The sequence below is a fragment of the Siphateles boraxobius genome, unplaced genomic scaffold (genome assembly GCF_051911475.1).
Source record: "Siphateles boraxobius isolate OS27281-9 unplaced genomic scaffold, OSU_SipBor_1 16, whole genome shotgun sequence".
Lineage (NCBI taxonomy): Eukaryota > Metazoa > Chordata > Actinopteri > Cypriniformes > Leuciscidae > Siphateles > Siphateles boraxobius.
In genome coordinates, this window is record NW_027508766.1 from 221,027 (window position 1) to 243,612 (window position 22,586).

The 22,586-nt window shown below is 40.2% G+C and overlaps 2 protein-coding genes across 4 annotated transcripts in view; one reads left to right on the forward strand and one right to left on the reverse strand.

Moving 5' to 3' along the window:
- LOC143738998 (carboxyl-terminal PDZ ligand of neuronal nitric oxide synthase protein) overlaps positions 1 to 11,475 on the reverse strand; it is an 84,657-nt gene extending 73,182 nt beyond the window's left edge. For all 3 annotated transcript variants that reach the window (XR_013204120.1, XM_077231058.1, XM_077231057.1), the window contains exons 1-2: positions 10,937 to 11,475; positions 8,498 to 8,569 (exon numbers count right to left, since the gene is read on the reverse strand). Coding sequence is in view for 2 of the 3 variants with exons in the window: in XM_077231058.1 (XP_077087173.1) it covers positions 8,498 to 8,569; positions 10,937 to 11,047 (183 nt within the window). In the remaining variant the exon portion in view is untranslated. The remainder of the gene's footprint in view (positions 1 to 8,497; positions 8,570 to 10,936) is intronic.
- Positions 11,476 to 14,883: 3,408 nt separating this feature from the next.
- The window catches only part of ttll11 (tubulin tyrosine ligase-like family, member 11), a 29,898-nt gene continuing 22,195 nt past the window's right edge, over positions 14,884 to 22,586 (forward strand). The window contains exons 1-2 of the mRNA XM_077231056.1: positions 14,884 to 15,024; positions 15,515 to 16,144. Of these exons, the coding sequence (XP_077087171.1) occupies positions 15,614 to 16,144 (531 nt within the window). The 5' untranslated portion in view covers positions 14,884 to 15,024; positions 15,515 to 15,613. The remainder of the gene's footprint in view (positions 15,025 to 15,514; positions 16,145 to 22,586) is intronic.

Here is a 22,586-nt window from a genome sequence, read left to right on the forward strand (position 1 = left end):
ATGTAGATGACCACAAACCGATGGAGCATGTCTCGGAATATCTCGTTCATGAAGCCCTGGAAGACTGCTGGACTATTCGACAGCCCGAACGGCATAACCCGATATTCATAGTGCCCAGCAGGAGTGATAAAGGCGGTCTTCCACTCATCGCCTTCACGTACACGAACCAGGTTGTAAGCACTTCTCAAATCGAGTTTGGTGAAGACCCGAGCTGAACGTAGCTGTTCCAGAGCCGAAGGTACCAAGGGCAGTGGATATCTGTACTTGATGGTAGAAGCATTAAGGATGCGGTAATCAATGCATGGGCGCAGTCCTCCGTCCTTTTTCCCGACGAAGAAGAAGCTCGAGGCGGCAGGGGACGTATAAGGTTGAATGTATCCTTGGCGTAAGGCTTCCTCCACATACTCCTCCATGGCCTTCTGCTCCGGGATGGACAACTGGTAGATCTAACCATGCGGTAGAGTGGCCCCAGGCAGCAGGTCAATAGCACAGTCCCATGGCCGGTGAGGTGGTAGAGTGGTGGCGAGTTGTATAAACACGTCCTGGAAGGCCCGGTATTCCGGAGGGATCTGGTGGGAAGACTCGGTGACTGGACTTTCGACGGAGGTTGAACCCAGGACTGCTGAGACAGCGGATATGGCGGATGAGGATTGTTTCTTGACAGGACGTAGACAATGCTTTTTACAGTGATCACTCCAACGACTTACTTCTCCAGAAGTCCAGCAGATGTCAGGCGAGTGCTGAGTAAGCCACGGGCGTCCCAGGACGATATCTGCAGTGGAGCCCTCCAGTACCAGTAAAGAGCATCTTTCTTGGTGAAGACAACCGATGGACAGGTGTAATTTGGGACTGCAGTGCTGAATACTTCTTTTACAAAGGGGTTTTCCAAGGATGGAGTGTATATTCAGTGGTTGATTTAATCGTCGACGGGGGGTTTGCAAACGGTTGAGTAGAGAAGCTGAAATGAAGTTCCCCGCTGCGCCGGAGTCAATCAGAGCTTTCGCTGGAATAGAGTGTTTCAGATATGTTATTAAGACTGGAGTTTGTTTTAGGTTTAACACTGGAAATGGTAGATCTACAGTACTCACCGCCGAACGGCTGGGACGGACGGGACATTCGACACGATAATGTCCAGAAGCACCACAGTAGAGACAAAGATTATTAGTTCGACGTCGGTTACGTTCAGATGTAGTTAAACGTCCTGTATCGACTTCCATTGGCTCAGGTACTGGAGGGCTTAAGGACGAGGAGATGCGAGTACGAGCAGGGAGATTAGACAAACATGCAGTGCGACGTTGGTCTATGAGGATCGAGCGTTGGATGAGTTTTTCAATCCCAATGGTGTCATCATAGATGGCCAATTGTAGCCCGACATCTGGGTTGAGTCCTTGACGATAAGCCCTCATCAAAGCGATTTCGTTCCATCCGCTGCTTGCCGCGATCGTCCGAAACTTCAAAGCGTATTCTGAAACAGAGGAGGTGCCTTGTCGTAGGCGAAACAGCTGATCATGAACGGAGATGGCACTAGAAGTTTGAGCGAATACAGTGTGAAAATGTTCAAAGAATCCATTTAAAGTCTATAATGCGGGTGCATTGGATTCCCAGAGAGCTTGAGCCCAGTTTAATGCGCGACCCGAGAGCAGAGAAATTATAAAAGCAATTTTGGCTCTTTCAGAAATAAACTGAGCAGCGTTTACCTCCAAGTAGAGTTTGCATTGAAGAAGAAATCCGTTGCAATCCTCCCCGCCTGCATATGAAGCTGGTTTGGCCATGGGACTTACTGAGGCAGGTCGGTAGTTCTGAAGAGCGTGACGGAATTCAATGAGGGTTTCTTGAAGTGATTGTTGCGGAGCGACGGCTGCATTAGCAGAGGCATCCATCAGCAGCTGGGGTGCGGCGGCACCCCGAGGGGCTTTGCCGGATGCAGCGTGGATCTCAGAAGCAGAGGAAGCTTGCATGGTGTGATTGTCAGGTCTTCTGTCACACTACTGCAAGGATGAAGACACAGAGAATGGCGTTAACAGGTTTTATTTTAGACACTGTATGCAACTCCTGAATACAGGAATTAGCTTCGAGATCCACACAGGGAACACAGGGGGAAGACTTGAACTTGAGTCCGTCTTGTAGATACTGGAAATAGCTGACCACTGGAATCCTGATAGAGATCCGCGAATTCCACTGTAGAACACAGAGAGGCGGTTTGGAGAATCCCGGGGAACCACCGCACACAGAGGCTGCTTGGAATATACACACACACTGGGAGGTTAGTGTAGAAGGACAATACTTGCGTAGATATATTGAGGATACTGGAACCAGACCGAAGGGTTTAGGAACCGGAGAGTCACTGGCATCAAAAGACGAGACCTGGCAATGAGCTGTAGACTGACTGGGGTTTATATGCAGAGCTGGCGTGGTGAGTGAAGTGATGAGGGTGCAGGTGAGGTGAATCAGAATTCCGGTGATTGCGATCGGGACCAGGTGTGTTGGGTTGAAGCTGGCTGGGGTGTGTCGTTGGGGTAATCCGTGACAGTAATACGTTATCAGTAGGGATGGGCATTTCAAGCAAAATAATATTCAAAGATCGCTGGGTATTATTCAATTATTATTCGAAAATCGCACCCCTCCATCACATCACGCACACATGCATGTATAGGCTAGGCTACACACCAGAGCATGTGAGCAAAGCTGAGCAGTGTGACGCTTAAATATAAGTAAAAAAAACAAAAAAAACTAAACATACGTTTTATATTTAAGTTTCACAATAGGCCTATAATGTTTTTTTTTCATCTATGTTGATTATATGAAAAGGGACCCACATGAGATGAGTCAGATATGATCATAAGATGCCCAATATATCGGAAAACATTTGGAATGGCTCAGACTTGATTATGACCACTTGTTAAGTTTTGTTTTGTAGAAAGCCTTTCTTTAAAGTGAATTTCGTTTAGTATAAATTGTATCTTTATTTGTATCAATGTTTTATCAAAAAAAATTGCCTGGAATAATAAATAAGAAGCAAATAGTAGATATACAGGTCACGGAGGCGCGGGCGTGTGAACTGGAGCGCGTCTTATTAATCAACGAAACTCAGCTTATAAGTTACTTGCCTCACATACATGAGAAGTATATCTATAGAAAGCTTGAAATGTGTACTTTTAAACAAAATAATTAAAAACGAGCAGAAATGGGCTGCTCTCTGCTTATGTAGGCCATAGGTTAATTCAACTGTATGACGTGTCCATTTCTCTCTATAGGCGCGTTCATACGGCGAAGTCAGCATCATCAAATTTATCTTTGCAGTCGACACTTGCAGAAAACACTAGTTATTAATAAACAATTAAATTGTTTAATGCATAATCATTACTTTTGCCGTTGTTTGTGGCAAGCTTATGCGTGCGTTGAGATGCAGAATAGGCAATATATTATGAAAACGCTCATTATGGTTTAGCATTCTCTCCCATATAATATACATAACTTCCAACCCAACTTCAGTCGTGCACGGGCAGGGGCAGCCCTATTTCACATATTTTCTAACCAGCACATGACTGCGGCGTTCTGAGCATAAAGCTTCGAACCGGAAAAGGACAACCGGCTTCCGGTTCAACCCCGCTATGATCATGGGTAAATTCGCTAACCAGGAAAAAGGTGGATAGCCTCTGAATGAAATGACTTGGAAGGATCAATCCTACCAAGGAAGTATCCTTGACATTGAGAAACACCTTCTGCCTCGAAGCCTCGTTAAATTCCTATGACGCGCACTATACGCAGGGATTACGGAACTGTTCAGGAAGCATTTTGAATTTAGTTGGCGCGATGGCGGAGAATAAATATGTAAATAAACGGCAGAAATTGTCTAAAGTGTGGGATCATTACACACTTAATTCACTTAACTCGCTGAAACAAGGTAACGTAGTCTAAGCCTATTGATATTCGCTGATTTTAATCCCATACTGTATTTTATAGCGATGTCGTGATGCGGTTTGCCTAGATATGATTTTTACTTTTGAGGACATTTTTAAGTAGTAAACGTAACTATCACGTTCAATTGCAAGAGTATAGCCTAAAAAGAACCCCTTCACACACACACACACACACACACACACACACACACACACACACACACACACACACACACACACACACACACACACACACACACACACACACGCCAGTCAGACCAATTGCAGCAATGCATCACATATGCTTAAACTTTTATGTAGCCTCGCAACAATAATTTCAGCATGCATTCACTGTAACGTTACACACCGGGACGTGATGGAGGAACAAATATTGTATTGCAGTCTTTGCGAGACCTTGTTTGTATTTCACGTCGTCCAAATACAGACAACAACAAAAAATTAAAGTCCCCAGCCTGTTGTTTTTAATAAAGATTCGGAGTACTCATTTTTCAGTAAAAACGCACGGAACATAAAGTGCGTTAGCTTTTACTGCGTGTTCAACAACAAGTCACGTTACAGCTCTTCATCAGCGTTAAACTACCAGAATAAACAAATATGCTTAGATGCTTAGAGTGGTTATATTATAACATCTTAAAGGAAAATTCACATATGAGATCTTTATAACTTGCATACTATATAACTTATAGTATATAACTTATAACAGCTTTAACTGAAATAGACACAATTTTAATATAACTATTCTGTAAATAAAACACACACATACACACACAAAAAAATCTGATTACTTGATTAATCGATCGATTAAGCGCTAGATTAATCGATTACAAAAAGAATCGATAGCTGCAGCCCTAGTGTGGATACTGACCATGTGAATATACTGTATATTTTCATGTCTATTAGTGAGCAGGACTGCTTTATACTATGTAGAAGTGAAAAAAATATAGCAAAATGAGTCCCAAACAATTCATGAAAAGGGAGAATCAGCATACTAGAATCAAATCAGCATATTATAATGATTTATAAAGGATTGTATATACGAGCCAACAGAAGGTCTTCTGTGGGACTTCACAAAAATTTAATGATGTTATGGGAGGAATGTGTCACAAATTCAACACACAGTGCATTGCACACTATTGTGTATGAGGCTGCGTAGCCGCAGACCAATCAGAGTGCCTATGATGACCCCTGTCCACCGCGGGAAAGCGCCTACAATAAGCTTTGGAACTGGACCTTGAAGCAGTGGAAGAAGGTTGCCTGGTCCAATGATGAGTCCCGTTTCTTCTACATCCAGGGTTTTTCCTGGGTTAAAATTGGTCTTCGTGGTGACTGACAAACATGGCCAATTGGCCATCCACACACAAAGTACAAAGTAAATCCAAAACAATGCAAAGAAACAGTTTGTAATATTAACCTATCCTGTTTATTATTGAAATAAAAATAATCACTGTCAAGACAGATCATAAAACAAAATGTCTAGAATGATTCTATTTTTAAGAAAATCTGTAAATTTACATGTACAAAGTCACTGAGTGACTGATTTGAAAAGTTAGTAAGAAAAATATCAACAAAGTAACATATTACATGAAAAAGTGGAAGGTCTGTTATTTTGCATTTACAGTCCAAGACTTAATGCACAGATCATTTAACATACAGTATCAGATTTTTTTTCCCTGTCCATTGCTTTGATTATCATCACACTGCGCATTTAAATACAGTTGTCAATCCAGAAACTGCAACTGTAGTTAACGGCATGAAAAATTTATATTAGCCTATATGCAGAAAGCAAGCAACGATCACTACCATTATTATCACTGAAGCCGCACTCTTGTGAAAACTCCTGTTATAATCAATGAAGCTTTCAATGTTTTGCAATGAATCTCTCTTGACATCATGTTTATGCTTTGTTGGTTATAATGAAAAGATTTGTGGGCATGCAAAACACCCGCTGAACAAAAATGCTGCCGTTTTGAGCAGATTCGGAATTAAACAAATAACTTAAAAACCTCTGATTGGACATTGCGTTCACACGTTCAACAGATATGTCTAATTGGCTACAAATCTCAACGCTATAAAATACGTTTTAAAAAGAAACCTTTGACGGTCTCTCCACAGAGCCCAAACACAAAGTCAAGTCAAGTCACCTTTATTTATATAGCGCTTTTTACAATGCAGATTTAAAAGCAGCTTTACAGAGATAACAGGAAAATAATGTTGTAATAATATTGTTAAATATAAAATTAAATGTCCACAAAACACTGGGACATTCTAAAACGCTTAACGTGAAAAAGGCTTAACGTGGCTTACTGTACTAAGACAGTAATATTAAAAGACCAAACTCAGTAAACATCATATTAATAAGCTATACTATGTGCAAAAAAATAAATGAGCCCAGAATATGAACGTTTATTTAATTTATTTGCGTTCATATTCTCGGCTCATTTATTTTTCTGCACATAGTATAGCTTATTAATATGGTTTTTACTGAGTTTGGTCTTTTAATATCACTGTCTTACTACAGTAAGCCACGTTAAGCCTTTTCTAATAGCGGTTTTCTATGGCAGGAAAATGCTTAACGTGTAATTTAACGCGTTGCGTTCATATTCTGGGCTCATTTATTTTTGTGCACACACACAAACTTGCGCACACTCATATGAGACGCGAGCGCACACACACACAAACTCGCACACAAACTCAATGAGACGGAGCACACACACACAAACTCTCCGCGCACATACTCATTTGAGACGCGAGAACACGCACACACAAACCTAGTGCACATACTCGTATGAGACGCATGCTCACACAGTACATGATGCATATGATTCTCAGTGTGAACGGAAGTCACACATTGGTAAGTGCATTTTTTGTTAACAGAGACTGAGAATCCATTGCTTTTATTGTTTTTGGTTGTTTTGTTCATTTAAATAGTCTTTAGAAATTAAAGTGTATTGATCTTTGAAAAGGTGTACCTGCATTTTTATGCCATTATCATTATTTTAGATGAAAATGGTCTCAGAATGACAATATTATCGTTTATCGCAATAATTTCTTGGACAATTTATCGTCCAGCAAAATTTTTTATCGTGACAGGCCTACTCATGGGTACATTTTAATCAGCGGGTACTGGTATCATCACATTAAATAAAACAGAAAAACTCTCAACACTCAACCTTGAGCTGTAACAAGTGTTCATTCAGACATGCTTATATGAAGCTCCATCGTGGAAAACTTCTCCATTGCATAAAATAAGCAATTTTTAGTATTAATTTGTGGTTTCACTCAAACACACTCACACATATACACATCAGGTGTGCAAGGAAAGCTGCTCATCACGGCTTGATTTAAAGGGCTGATTTGTCACTCAAAACATCATCCAATGATATTTATGAAAGCTCGCTAATAAGGGGGTAAAATGTTACAGAGAGAAAAGAGAAAGAAATAGGCTGTATAAGAAGCCAGTACAAATTATTTACAGTTATTTTCAGCAGAATTTAACACAACAAAGGCACAAATTCTAGACTTGTCTCTGAAGGAAACGTGCTAACCCAGAAATTTTCAGCAGTGAAACATATTGAACAAACTGACACTGACATTCCCCTAAAAAGTCCAGAACAACTCTATCACTGGGTCCTGTCTAGAAGGATATAGCTTTCTCTCACTTTTCTACACCCACAATTTAAGTCCATAATCCCTTAAGCCTGATGCATGAAGCTAGAAGCATGAGTTACAGAGTACGTTTAGAGATGACAAAACCATACAACAATCCAACCTGGTTTGGATCAGGTTCTCACAACGATTGGTGTAAACGTCAACTCTGTCAACTCAGGGTTTGATCCAGAGTTTGTGATTAACTCTAACTATAATCAATGAAGAGAAGAGAAGAGAAGAGAAGAGAAGAGAAGAGAAGAGAAGAGAAGAGAAGAGAAGAGACTAATACATATAAGCAGGATAGAAAGGTTTATGAAAATCATGGAGCTGAAGCATTTTGATCTCCTAGCAGGCCTGTCACAAGCTCTAAAGGTAACAAGTCATGCACATACACAAATTCCTGCTCTCTGTGATCAAGCAACAAATCCAACTTAATTTGTCTTAGAAATGGCCTTCAGTCTGAACTACAAGGTTAGGTGTGAGTACAAGGCAAGTATAAATAGAAAACTAGCACACACACATACTAGTTTTCACAATCTGACCAATTAACCAAAATAAAGGCAGTCATCTCCAATTTCAGTTAGCTGTAGACCCTGCAGAGATCACTCATGGGAAATAACCAGGCTTTCTGTTCCCCAGTCTCTGTGAGTCTGTGTGTGTGATCTCTCACATTTGATCAATGTGCAGAGAATGAAATATGAAACCTCAGGTGTCAAAAATACTATCAGTACACACCCTAAACTAAGCACACACAGACTCTGCAGAGTATGTGATAAATATAGAGAAACAGACTGTTTTTTCCCAGCTAATGAGTTACACTTACACTGCAAAAGACGTGTCTGAGAAAACAGCAGCTGTGGGCCAATCAGCAATGATTACTCAGCACTTAAGAGTCTGTGTCTGTGAGAGAAAGTGTCTGAAAGACTTACCCTGATTCTTCTCATAGCAGCGACAATCTCCATGCGACTGTTGGGTCTTGGGACATCCAGGCTGCCAACATACTGAAAAAAGCATGCTTGAATGTTAGATGAAGAGTGATATTAAATGCAACAGAGGAATCAACCGGTCTAAAATTAATGAGGCAGCTTCATTTGCACAAACACACATAAACACAGTTTCTAGGTTAATGAGTGCAAAGTTACTTTTGCATCGGCAGGACATTGCCAGCCTCATTTATCAAAGTCTATTTATGCTTAAATGCATCTAAATTTAATGGTTATCAACTGATTTTGTTTCAAGACCCACATATAGACAAGTGGTGACCATACCAAAGTTTCTAAAAAAAAAATGCATTTAAAATAAAAAAATATCAATATTACCACGAACTGCATAGGCAACAACAATATGCTAAATTATTCAAAAGACAAACTAAAAATATGCCTGTGCAAATTTATAATGCCTCAAGTTTGATTATTTGCATACACAATCTAAAAAGAAATCAGAGACTCAGGGTCAGAAATTAATGAGGGTAAGACCCAACATTAAATATTTGTAAATGTGAAGTGTATCAGTGCCAGCTGCAAATAACACACTTAACCAAGTATAGGCTCTGTGTTTACAAACAACCGTGTTCATTCTTTAATGCCCTGTTCTACGGAGAAGTTGACCTTATACTTATTTCCAGCTTCTAAGTCTAAATCCAGCTGAGAGAGACAACAATACTGACAACAGTTCAGCAAAAATAGAAACAATACAGCTGATTTAAGCTCTGAAAGACAAGAACGCAATACTGCAGTCAGAATGTGTGACTTTGAATGTCAGTGGTTCTAGGTCTTGGCTTTCCAGCCAATAAAATTCCTGGAAGATAATCCTGCATTACAAATTGGAGCTAAAATTACTCAGCAATAGGCTTCTGAGTAGCTCAGTATACAAAGGCTTTAGGTTTCCTGGGACATTTAACAGTCTGCAGATTTGAAACACTGACAGATACGCTCTATGGGAAAACACCAGTATTTATTAAATATATCATATGAGAAAACAGACTATAAATTTAATGGAATATGCAAGTGTCTGAATATCCAGATGTATTTAAGAAATGACTACGGTAAAAATAGAAGAGCTATCTGGGACCTTAAAGCATGCGCTGACTTTCATTAATGGGCACAACTTAAATATGTATCAAGTGTTCATATGCAGGCAAGTCAGAAATGCTGCGAGTATGCAAACAGGACCATGGTTGGTGTATATGAATATAGGAAATAAATAAAACCAATTTATATTCGTAAATAGGTTTATAGTAAGATTTAATGTAATTAAATGTATTACAGCATATGGGTTCAAAAATCTAGCAGCTGAAAAATCTAGCAGCTTACTGTCCCAAAACCTCAGCCATTGATTGGAAATTGATGTTCAATGTCTTGCTATACCAAGGCAGCTCAATATGTTTTTGAGACACAGCCAAGTAGGGGTTTATTCAATGAAATGTTAATGATTCAATGTCAAAGTCAGATCTAACCACAACTTCTGAAGAAACCAAATACCCTCCAGAGTTTTAAAGACATCTCGGCTCAGTCAAAGTACCAGTGTAACCAGCCGTGCAGCCATTAATTGGAAAGTTGAGCCAGACACCAAAAATAGTGTCGGTGGAAAAACTCTCTGCATATGGGTCATTGACATTTCTCGTCTGGATCTACGAAGTCAGAAGCGTTAGCTCATAATTAGTTCAGCTATTTTTATTACTAAAAAAGAAGGGGGGAAAATCAGTTAACCAATGTTGTTTTCGAAAATTATGCAAATTAAGCATGCGCAAACAACATGCATAAAGCATTGGTTGTCATAACAAGAAAACAATTAAATAGTGAGTTTTTTAAAATATTACATATTTTAAATATCTTACCTTTTTATACAAATGCTCTTAAACGGGTAACCGTAAAAAAACTTTCTTGATGACTCAATTTCAAAATATTTGTGATGAAAATATTAGGCTATAACCTTATTATAACCATTATAAATATTTAATATAGGCTATATTTATAGGCTATATTTAAATATTTATATAAAAAATAATATTAATATTACATTTCTATTAACTAATCACCGAAACGTGTGTTTTAAACTCGATTTATAAAAGATTTCCCCTTTTTTTCTATCTCGGACAGGTTACTTATTTATTAGGCTAGCCTACATATCCAAACATCTATTCAGTGGCATTTTCACCTGTTTTCGCGCAGCCTGTCTGGTGTCATTGCTGCAACCCAAAACATAATCATCATGGTTGTCTGATGTGTAAATTACCCCTGCTACACATCCAGTGACCTATTTGACGTAGCCTACATATGCTATACTCCAAACGACTACATAAAAGTATCGGTAAATAGCATAACTAACAATGTAAATAGCTACGTTTACAGTGGAGATGTCAGTTTTACCTTGGCTTGGAAGTGTATTCCGTGTTGATACGCTTCCTCGTTGTGAAGTGGGACTCGCGAATCCGCCACATCGTCCACCAGGTTGTACCTGTTTCTCCCGTGCATTTTCATAAGGAACCGTCCGGATGCTCGGCGAGAAATTTCGTCTGCTAGTCCCCAAGCTTCAAAACTACTGCAAACTAAAAAAAGATAGCTCTAGTTTAACCAGCAAAAACAAGTCGCCTATACAAGAGCGATTCAAAGCTAGGGAGCCCATTATAGTAGCAGCCCGGGAAAAGCTCAATGAAATCACAGGCTCCTCAACACAAAAGAAATGGGTTGGGCGCCTCTTTCCCCCTCTCAGTCCTCAGACATCAGCAGCGTTTATACAAGTCTGGCTTCGGCTCCGGTTGTTGAAGTGCCACGGCGAGAAAGTTTAATATAAGATGTGCTATGGGTGAATTCTGCACGCCTCGTGTCCTAATGGCATTCTTTATTTGCGTTGCTCTCTTCAACCTCTGATGCAATTCTCATGGAGCAAAGTTCCGTCTGCTGAACATCATTCAAGTCTTTCAAACACCACATTTAGCATAATAAAAGCGCACTTCCTTATAGTTCATCATTGATGAATTTCAACAGAACACAACCAGTTCTCACACTAGCCTATATTTAAAAGTTCTCATAGACCTAGGTGAAAAACATCAACAATTAGTCCTGGATATTGATGGACTACCTAGCTACAAGTTTTTGATATGTATTTTAATATACAAGTAATGTATATAGATTCTGCAGCTTTGAAAACAGATTCATAAAATGGTTTGCATTTGCAAACAGGTTCTATTAAACTGGCCCTCTGCTCCACAGAGAAGAGATCTGGGTCTGACCAGACTGAAAATACCGAGATTGAAAGGTAAATGCAATGTTTTTCATAAACTCTTTTTGTCATACTGTTTAAATTCTCTTCACATCCTGATAGCAATCAATAATAGAAGTGGTCTAAATATATTTTAAAAATTGCATACTGTATATCTTTTGTGGAAGACTCGGGATCAAAAAATGTTAGTCCAATCATTGCGTTCAGTCCAAATGCAATGGATGTCCTACTTGTCAACATCTATATATATATATATATATATATATATATATATATATATATACTGTAGATATATATTCCATACCTCTGGAATATATATTCCATACCTCTGCACACCCTGCTCACGCAGACATCACACGTCATTAGCACTTCCGCAAGGCTCCATTGACATCCATTGCAAACAAACAGCAGCCACCTTTACAGTTCCTCCTGAACCAAACGAACTAGTGCAGTGCCCATGCAAAATCTGTTTTTGTGTGTGTTTTTAGTAATTGTTGTCACAGTAGCTGTCCTCTGGGCCCGAGCTCATCTCAGATGGTCTAGAAGACAGTGGAAATGTGTGCTGTGATCAGATGAGTCCATGTTTCAGCTTGTTTTTGGGAAAAACAGACATCAAGTTCTCATTCACAAAGACGCTAGGGACCAACCAGACTTTCATCAGCGACAGGTGTAAAAGCCAACATCTGTCCTGGTATTGGGGGGCATTACTGCAAGTGGTATGGATGACTTGCATTTTTGTGAAGGCATCACTGATATGGAGGCATGTATTTGGATTGTACAGAGATATAAACTGCCATCAAGATGACATCTTTCCTGGGAAGCAAGACAATGGCAGGCCTCATTCTGCACATGCTAAAACTGAGTGGTTTCTAGACACTCAACAAGGGATGTGCCTGATGCCTGCCTGCAGTCCATATCTGTCTCTTATTGAAAATGTATAAAATGTATCCCATCATGAAAAGGAGAATCGGACAGTGATGCACAGACGGTTGAGCGAATGTCTTGTATCAGACAAGATTGGGCAAATATTCCACTTGCAAAACTCCAACAATTAGTATCCTCAATTCCCAAATGATTAAAAAGTGTAATTAAAAGGAAAGGTGAAGTGACACAATGGTAAACAAGCATCTGTCCCAACTTTTGTGGAGTGTGTTGTAGCCATACAAATCAAAACTTTATATTTACAAAATAAAATTAAGTTGGTCAGTGAAAACATTGCAAATATTTTCTTTGTACATTTGTCAGTTAAATAAAGGTTCAAGAGAATGAACAAATTACAGATTCTTAATTTTATTGCATTTTACAAAATGTCCCAACTATAATGGAAATGGGGTTGTATGTAATTAGCGTTTTGTCAACTAAATATAGTAATTAATAAAGTGACCTTGGAGCACAGTTCGACAGTTCAAACACAAAGTCTCCATGAGTCTGTTCACACACACACACACACACACACACACACACACACACATGTAGTGTTTCCATATTTTATGGGGACTTTCCATAGACATAATGATTTTTATACTGTACAAACTGTATATTCTATTCCCTTACACTAACCCTACCCCTAAACCTACCCATCACAGAAAACTTTCTGCATTTTTACATTTTCAAAAAACATCACTTAGTATGATTTATAAGCTGTTTTCCTCATGGGGACCAAAAAATGTCCCCACACGAACAGAGATTTCAGATATTGCCATCCTTATGGGGACATTTTGTCCCCATAATGTAGGGTTTACCAGGCCACACACACACACACACACACACACACACACACACACACACACACACACACACACACACACACACACACACACACACACACACACACACACACACACACACACACACACACACACACACACACACTGGGTTTTCATGTTTTATGGGGACTTTCCATTGACATAAGTATTTTATACTGTACTAACTGTATATTCTATCCTCTTATTAACCCCACACCCCCCATCATAGGAAACTTTCTGCATTTTTGCATTTTCAAGTATGATTTATAAGCATATTTCCTCTAGGGGACCAACAATGTCCCCACAAGGACAATAATTTCAGATATTGCCATCTTTGTGGGGACGTTTTGCCCCCACACGTTTTTACTGTGTTATTATTGCCCCTGTGACAACTTCATGTAAGATAAATAGCACAACTAGTCCCCATCTTCATAGTACATGCAATCTGGGGTGTTTTTATTGTTATTATTATTATTGAAAGGCAAGTAAGTCTGCTGATGTGGTCTTGCAACATGCACTTACCCTGTCTTGCTAGAGTCATTTCATTGACCCATCTCTCATCATGCATCTGTCTCAAAGAGTCTGTTTTCAAGTCACTATACTGCAAAACATTACAGAGAGTATTTTACAGTCCTGTTTCGCATGAACATACTGTAGGCTACTTATTGTAATGACACTAACTAGGTACTAACCCTGAACCTACCCCTAACCCTTAACTTAAGCCTTACTCAGCACTTTTGTGGGTAAGTAGCCTACACTGTAAGTTGACATTTAAAGTTCTCGTACAGTAAAGTGCAACCGAGAGTGTGGGAGAAAAGTTTGACAGCTTTGTGTTTCAATATTGACACAAGTGCTCCCTCTGCTGCATCACAGAGGCATAATGTGGCCATTATGGGTTTAAGATAGAAGGCTAGGTTAGATATCTCGGGTTTCTCAGAGTCATTCTAGTCGTCTAGTCGTCAAGTGGTCACAAAATATCAGATCCTGAGATTTTGATATCAGATCCTGAGATATCAGATCCAGATCCTGAGATATCAGATCCTGAGATTTTGTATGTCAAGTTTTTTTCTTTAACGTTTCCCATTCATTGCAATACATATTGACGTATTGACATATGACTGTCTGATAGAATCATGAACATAAAAAAGAGGCAATTTTAAAAAGTGCATTATAACAAGGGTACATACAAAACACTATGAACATACGAATTCTGAAAATAATGTATTTTTTGTAGCCTATTTATTTTAATTGTTATTGTTACGCGCTAATGGCTAGAATGGAATTTTCACTTCGCGAATAGAACGAACCAGTGCAATATGTTGCTGCCATGTGCCTCAACGGCTTCCGTCAGTTGCGTTGCGTTGTCAACAGGACCAAAACACTAGCAGCGACAGCACACGGGAGCTTTACTTTTGGTCAGTTCGTTGGCCATCGGCTGACACCTCACCTGTCCGGTTGCATTAACCCTGCCACGTCTTAGGAAACAGCAGGTAAACGGAATGCACGCGATGTCTTTATTTGGATATACGGCGACTGTTTAAAAGCGCGATAGCAGTTGGTGCTCAACTGAACGAAACTGACAGGGAGAATGCGGTGATGCGCCCAGCTAACGTTATGCCCTGCGCTGGTCTTTCCCACATATATCCCCCGACATGTGCTGTTAGTTGAGTATTTTATATAGAATGGGATGAATTAAGTACAATTGCGTTTATATGCAGCGTTTAGTGTTATTACAGGCGGTCAAGAGCCTATTTTTCCCAGTTAAAAGAAACTGGGCAGCTCTTGTGCCTGGAGCCAGTCCTGTCCCGTTAGATCGCCATCAAAACATTCAGCACACTGTAGTGATGTGCTGTCTGTCAGAGCTAATAAGGTCTTTATAATGTTTATACTGTAATCATGGATGCCGTGTATATTTACGCTTGTTTATCAGGCTCCATAGTTGGCTGTTTTATAGACTGGTTTTCTGTTTTTGTGCTTTAGCTTGGGCAGCACCAGCTGGTCCATCTTAGCAGCTTATGCTAGTAGATTATCTTGACATATTCACCAACCTAAATGAGATAACAAACCATACGACCATTAATGAACACTATGAGCGATCACTATGAGAGAGTGAAGATTGAGCTCCAGCAGATGAAGGCGGTGGAGAGCGAGGCCGCGGCCGACGAAGAGCAGCTGTCCCCGGCATCAGTGTCTTCAGTCCCCGCTGAAGCCTCCTTCGCGGCTCGGAGAGACCTCTCCAGAAGTAGCATCAATGGGAGAAGTCGGAGTAAAAGTAGGAGCAAAGCTGACGGTCATGAGAGACAGGTGAACGGCAAACTAATGTCAGATCTGACGCCACAGAAGTCAGACTATTCACAGGAGAAAGGACAGAGCCGTGCGAGCAACGAGCAAAACATTAAAGGTACGTTAAGGCTTTTAAAGGGCAAAACGGCGGCAAACGGTCACGTTGATTCATGCCAGAGACAAACGGAAGGGAAATGTGATTACCGTGGCAAAGAGGACGGGAGCAAGCTGGCCAAAAAGAGGAGAGCTGTGACGGTGGACACCTCCAAAGCGAAGACGTCGCTCGAAGCACTGAAAATGAGCATCAGACAGCTGAAGTGGAAAGAGGTGAGAGCTCCGCTATGTTCTGACACCTGACAAACTTTGACTTATTTACTTTTCATTCCGATTTTATAGCAAGCCAACTGTTGATAAGGGAATTCTTGGATTTGGGTTTTAAAACAGTTTATTCCATTCATTTTAAAGTAGCCTGGTTTGACTTAGCGGATTTTAAAGGGGACATATCATGAAAATCTGACTTTTAGCGTTTAAGTGCTATAATTGGGTCCCCGGTGCATCTAGCCTACCAACCCGGAAAATGTGAAACATAACAACCTTTGTAGAAAAGGTTTTCGGTAAATTAGAAAAGTAACTTTGTTTTGGTAAGGCTTTCTCTGCAAGCATGTCAAAAAAGTAAGCCTATCAGATTTCGCTCCCCTTCTGACGTAGGTAATATTACCACCCCTTAATCTGCATGCTTCCACCCATGCGCCACGGACCAAAACATGTCGTCTCTCGCTCAGGCTCATCCTTGTTGTATTTTGACCAAAAAAATGTCACAAGTGTCTAATAAAGACATAGGGAACTGTGTCAACTTGTGTAAAAGTTAAACATGACGGTAGCCTACATGCAAGTTGATGAGATGAATCAATGTAACTCCACAACAACAACTAGCTTCATAAATGTATCCACTAACCATTCAGAAACGTCCAAGTGCAGTGTCTCTAAAAGTTGCAACCTTCCTGAGTCTCTCCGTAAGTTATTGCTGGAGTATCTAAAGCTCGTGTAAAGGATCGTCTCTCTTCTGAACGGTGGCAGGGAGCAGCAGCTCATTTGCATAAGCATCACCCATTTGCATAAGCATCACCCAAAAAGGAGCAAATTTGACAAGCTATTGACCCCTTTTACGCCGACGTCACAATTACGTCACAGCGTTAGCTGGAGGCAAAACAAAGTGAAAACTGGAGGTTGCCATTACAAACCAGCACAGATTCGGCTACATAATAAGGATCTTAATTATTATTATTTTTATTAAATGTCATCTTGTTTCTGGGTGCAAGAATCACCTACAGGATCCAATTTGAAATTTATCGCAAAATTGTTTCAAAATTATTGTGATTATTTGTGAATCATCTATGATTGTATACATTGTTGTAATTGATTGTGATATACTTTTTGAAGAACCTGGTAAGAAAGAATAATCAAATACATAGTTAATTAATATAATTTTAATACCTAAAACATATTTTTATTTCTAGAAAATATTCACATCATTAAAATTGCACTGTAATGTCACTTTACATTGTCGTCTTCTGGCCTTGGCGCTGGGCAGGACCGCGCAATGTAACATTGCCACAAGTCAAGTTCATCACATAGTTATAGGGATCTAAAGATTTATATGCCCTCAGTTTGTCTTAACGCTCGGTTTCTCTATTAGGTCGGTGTAGAAGTCAGGTCACTCACTCAACCGAGGTAAGTTAACGTTAATCCTGTCAGATCGTCCATCCATTGACTGAGCGTGCATGGGTCGGCCAATCTGGTTCCGTCCGTTAAAATTAACTTTTGCAAATAACAATCGCGATCCTGGACAGTGAGTGACCTTGCACATGAAGATAAAATCTGATTTTCTCCCGCCATTGTTAAAAAACAAGCTAACAAAACTTGCAAACTAGCGTTAGTGAAGCGGCCAGAGGGACCGTTCTGCCTCCACCTAAGCTCCGCCCACATAAAAACGTCATCATGCTTACCAACTGAAAAGGGGTCTATTAATAAAGGATCTTGGGCGGTATTTTGAGCTGAAATTTCACAGACACATTCTGGGGACACCATATATTTATATTACATCTTGTGAAAAGGGGCATAATATGCCACCTTTTATCTATCTGTTCAGTTTGTAGTCATAAAACTTTTGAACCAGTTGGTTCCCTAAGGAATTTCCTTAAACAGTTTTTGATTTATCAGTAAAATAAGGTCTGTTTTTAACATTATTTGAAGATACTTTCACGTTTTGTTCTAGAACATGCATTATACAACAAATTGATGAATAAGGACTAAAACCACAATGATGCGACTTAATGTGCTTAACAAATCAGGCAACCAGTCAGTTACAGTCAGTAAATTACACAGTCAGACCTAAAACTGTAAGAATTTTTAAATTGGGTGAGGTTTTTATTATTAGGGCCCAAGCCTTGAAAAGGCGAAGGCCCTATTGTTTTCCTTAGGATTCTTCTTCTTCTTCTTCTTCTTCTTCTTCTTCTTCTTCTTCTTCTTCTTCTTCTTCTTCTTCTTCTTTTACTACCTTTTGGGCACTTTTGAGGCCCTTAACATCCTCGAAAACTCTTGAAACTTTGCACACGGGTCAGAACCCGCGACCATCAGGGCCGGGCTGAAGCTGGTACCCGGTAGAGTGCGGATCGGGCCGAATTTTTTTGTCCGAGCCCGGCCCGCGTCCTTCAGAGCAGTAACCGAACCCGACCCGAGCCCGACAGGCATAAAGATATTTATGTCCGAGCCCGACCCGAGACCGACAGTTAAAATCCCTTTTTTTTTCCTCATACTAATGACACATGTCCGTTTGTTTGTGTGGAAAGCCTGCTTTTATTAAGCAACTGTAGGAAGACATTCGGAAATGTCAGCAGGATGAGTGCATCAGAGCGCACGGAGAAACAAGCGCACTTAACGCAGACGCGCATGCACGTGTTTCGTTGTCACGGCTACATAAACAAATTTCGGCACACAGGAAGACAGATGTTATGGTAATATTTTACATGTATTTTAATCACAAAAACGAACGTTTGCATCACGTGAAAGCATCAGGCACATTGGCTACCAACATAATAAGCTGTTTTAAATTTAAAATGTTCAATGCCATATCGCGCTGATGTGACCGAACCCGAACATAATTTCTAAATATCTGTCCGAACCCGGCCCGGCCCGTCGGGCTCGGGTCGGGTTTCCTCTAGTACCCGGGCGTGGCAGGGGGGCTCGACAGCGCCCCCTGGAACGAGGTTTGAACACTTGTCCATATATCAAACACTCTTGCATGTAATATTCTGAAACTCGGTACACATATAGATGTCATCGGGCCAAACCACTTTCGTGCTCTAAGTTTTACGCCAGCCCAAAAGGAAGTCGGCTATTTAGGGTTGTTTGGAAACGCATGCTCAGGAATTTAAAACACTTCTCCTAGGGAATTCACCCAATCATCACCAAATTCGGTGTGCAGGAAGTCAAGACATTGAGGATCAAAAAAATGCCAGATGATTTTTGATATCTCGAACGGTTTGGCCGTGGCGAGGAAACGAAATTATAGCGAGAAACGTGAAACAGGAAGTGTGTTATAACTTCTGCATACATTAACTGATCTTGATGAAACTTCAGCAGTGTGTTCGTTGTAAGAGGCCGATCACATAGATGTGACTATTGTGAGTCAAAGTTATAGCGCCACTAACTGGCAGCAGGACGTGTGTCACTTTCAAAATGCTTTGAAATCACCCTCTTATTTTTACCTGATTTGCTTCAAACTTTATGTGTATAGTGTAGACACACGCCAGATGTAGACCTGTGAAAGCATTATTGATATCTTAGATACTCTTACCATGGCAACGCATCAAACTTTAATATTGTTTTTGGATGCTTTTGAGACTCTTAGCATGCCTGAAATTGCTTGAAATTGCATGAAACTCGACAGACAGATCACATTTATTAGCCAGTAGACATGTGCAAAGTTTCAGAAACGGGCGTGGTGCAGGGACTCAGTAGCGCCACCTTTATTCAAAAATGGGTTATTAGTTTTACCTACAGTAACAAAAATTGTTCTGTATTTTGTTCTCCCCGAGCTGGACAACTTTCTAATTTACAGTCATTAGCTCCGACCAACAGATATTTTGGTTTGAATGTGATTTTCAGGAGAATTTTCTCCTTCCCTCTGTCTCTGTGTGTGTGGGGGGTTTGGGGAATTTGTCTATTGCTTTTAAAGGTTTTCAAGGTTTCAGGGGCTTTTGGGGCCCTTAACGTGCTCGAAAACTCTTGAAACTTTGCATACAGGTCAGAGCCCACGGCCATCAGGGCCGGGCTGAAGCTGGTACCCGGGCGTGGCATGGGGGCTCAACAGCGCCCCCTTGAACGGGGTCCGAAAACTTGGTCCATATATCAAACACGCTTGCATGAATTAATCTGAAACTCAGTACACATATAGATCGCATCGAGCCAAACAACTTTCCATCGGTCAAGTTTTACGCCAGGCCAACAGGAAGTTGGCTATTATGGGTTGTTTAGAGAATGCTTGCTCTGGAATTTTAACTTCTCTTCCAAGGCAATTCATTCACCTGCCACCAAACTCGGTATGCGTGAAGTCAAGACATTGAGGATGCTAAATTGCGGACGGATTTTTGATATCTCGAACGGTTTGGCCGTGGCAAGGAAATTAATTTATGACTAAAAAAGGACACATAAAGTGTCTTATAACTTAGTTCGTTTTTCCTACAGTTACAAAACTTGGTGTGTATATTGTTCTCGTCAAGCCGAACAACTTTCTAATTTACAGTCATTAGCTCCGACCAACATGAAATCAGATATTTTGGTTTGAATGTGGATTCTGAGCATTTTCTCTCCCTCTGTCTCTCTCTGACAGAGAGAATGCACCCTGCCATTCTGTGTGTGTGTGTGTGTGTGTGTGTCTGGGGGGGGAGGGCCTCTTCGAGTGATAGTTTAGTTTAAAGGGTCATGAAACCCCCCTCTTTCAGCTCAAGTCTAGCTCACAATCTTTTTGAAAAATGCAACTTAAATGGGCGTGATGGCTGTGAGAAGAAGGGAGGGAGTGGGTGTGGCACGGCAGGGGAGGGGAGAGGAGAGGGGGAACTGTCATCAGCCAGCAGTGTTGCCAGATGTACGATAATTATCGTATTTGTACAATAATTTTGACCTCTGTACAATGTACGATCAATAATGAACAATAATTTCAGAGTTTTCAGTCGTTCGTCCAAACACACATCCTATCGCTTCTCTCTCTGACCCCGAATCATTTCGCAGGCTCACCTGCCTGCACGCAAGCACGTACACACACACACACACACACACACAGGCACCACACGGTGTCGCCCGGCCCGCACGTCAACACTACACATTCACAAGTCTCCCGCATTAGGCATTCAATTGATATATTATTGAAATATCTAAAATGTTCATAACTACCACTTATTTAACAAAAGGCAAGTAAAATGACCAGGGTTACATTTTAGACACACACATAGCCTACCTCTGAAGGGATAGAAAAGTCGTCAGGACTTGGTACCGCATTACTCGCAAGACGTAACTTGCATTGGTCATCGATAAGGCCAAAGTCCACTATTCTCCAGTTCTCGACGCTCTCTCGGGTAAAATGTTTGCGGCACACGTATTAAATGTGTCCGTGGTTGATGGCCAACCAACCGCCCGGAGCCAGAGTCTAGCCCTGGCAGCATCGCGGGGAAATATATTCAACCCACTTTGACTTTTGCACCACGAAAATTTTGCGTCCCCGTGATTGTCTCCCTCCTTTACTACGCGATATCACAGTTTGACATGTCTGTGGAAAGATCCACGTGGTGTCATGAATAATTAAGAGACAGTGTCTCATTAATAATTATGAGAGACCGATGAGTCATCAACGCACTACACTGTGCTCTGCCACGTCACAGCCTGCGATGAAGATTTTAAACCCGGAAGACGAAAATAGCGGGGAAAAACTAAAATGTAACCATTTTCACCCTACTATTAAAACTAACAGATGCTAACATTGTCTTCAATGGTTTTCAACACACATACCTCTGTTAAAATCTCAGAAAATTTGGTTTAGGGTTTTATGAACCTTTAATCACTAAATCATACATAGGGCCATACTGCCCTCTTGTGTCCAAAATTATATTTATATATACACATATTTGGTATGTGACTGAGGATATTTTCCCAACGGTAAACCGACGCAGCCGATTTGAATGCCCGGGCATTCAGATTAGGAGCACTAATCTGTTTATTTTTAAGTTTAATCAAATGTGTTTTTAATGGTAGTATTATTTCATATAGAAATCAATTATTATTATTTATATAATTAAAATTAAGGAAAATTTAGTTTTTTTAAAAAATTCTTGTTCTGTTCTGAATATCATTAAATTTAAAGGGTTGCTTGTGTAATATTTTGTGATCATCAAATCAGAATAATTATCTCGGTTTAGTGATTCCCTAGTTATTTTTTTATTTTTTTCATTGTTCTAATCAGGTAAGGCAAATAAAATTCTCTGTGTCTTTATATATATATATATATACTGTATATATCATCTGAATTATAAATAACTTTTTTTCTGTATAAAATAAAAAATCCTGAATAATCCAGACCAACCAGAGGGCACTATTCCTACAACATCATCAGTGCTGAAGCGGAACTACCAGAGCCGTTTGGCAGATAGCGAGCAGATGCTATGTGTTGTGAATACACCCATGTTAAACATTAAAATTTACTTCCATTGCATATGGC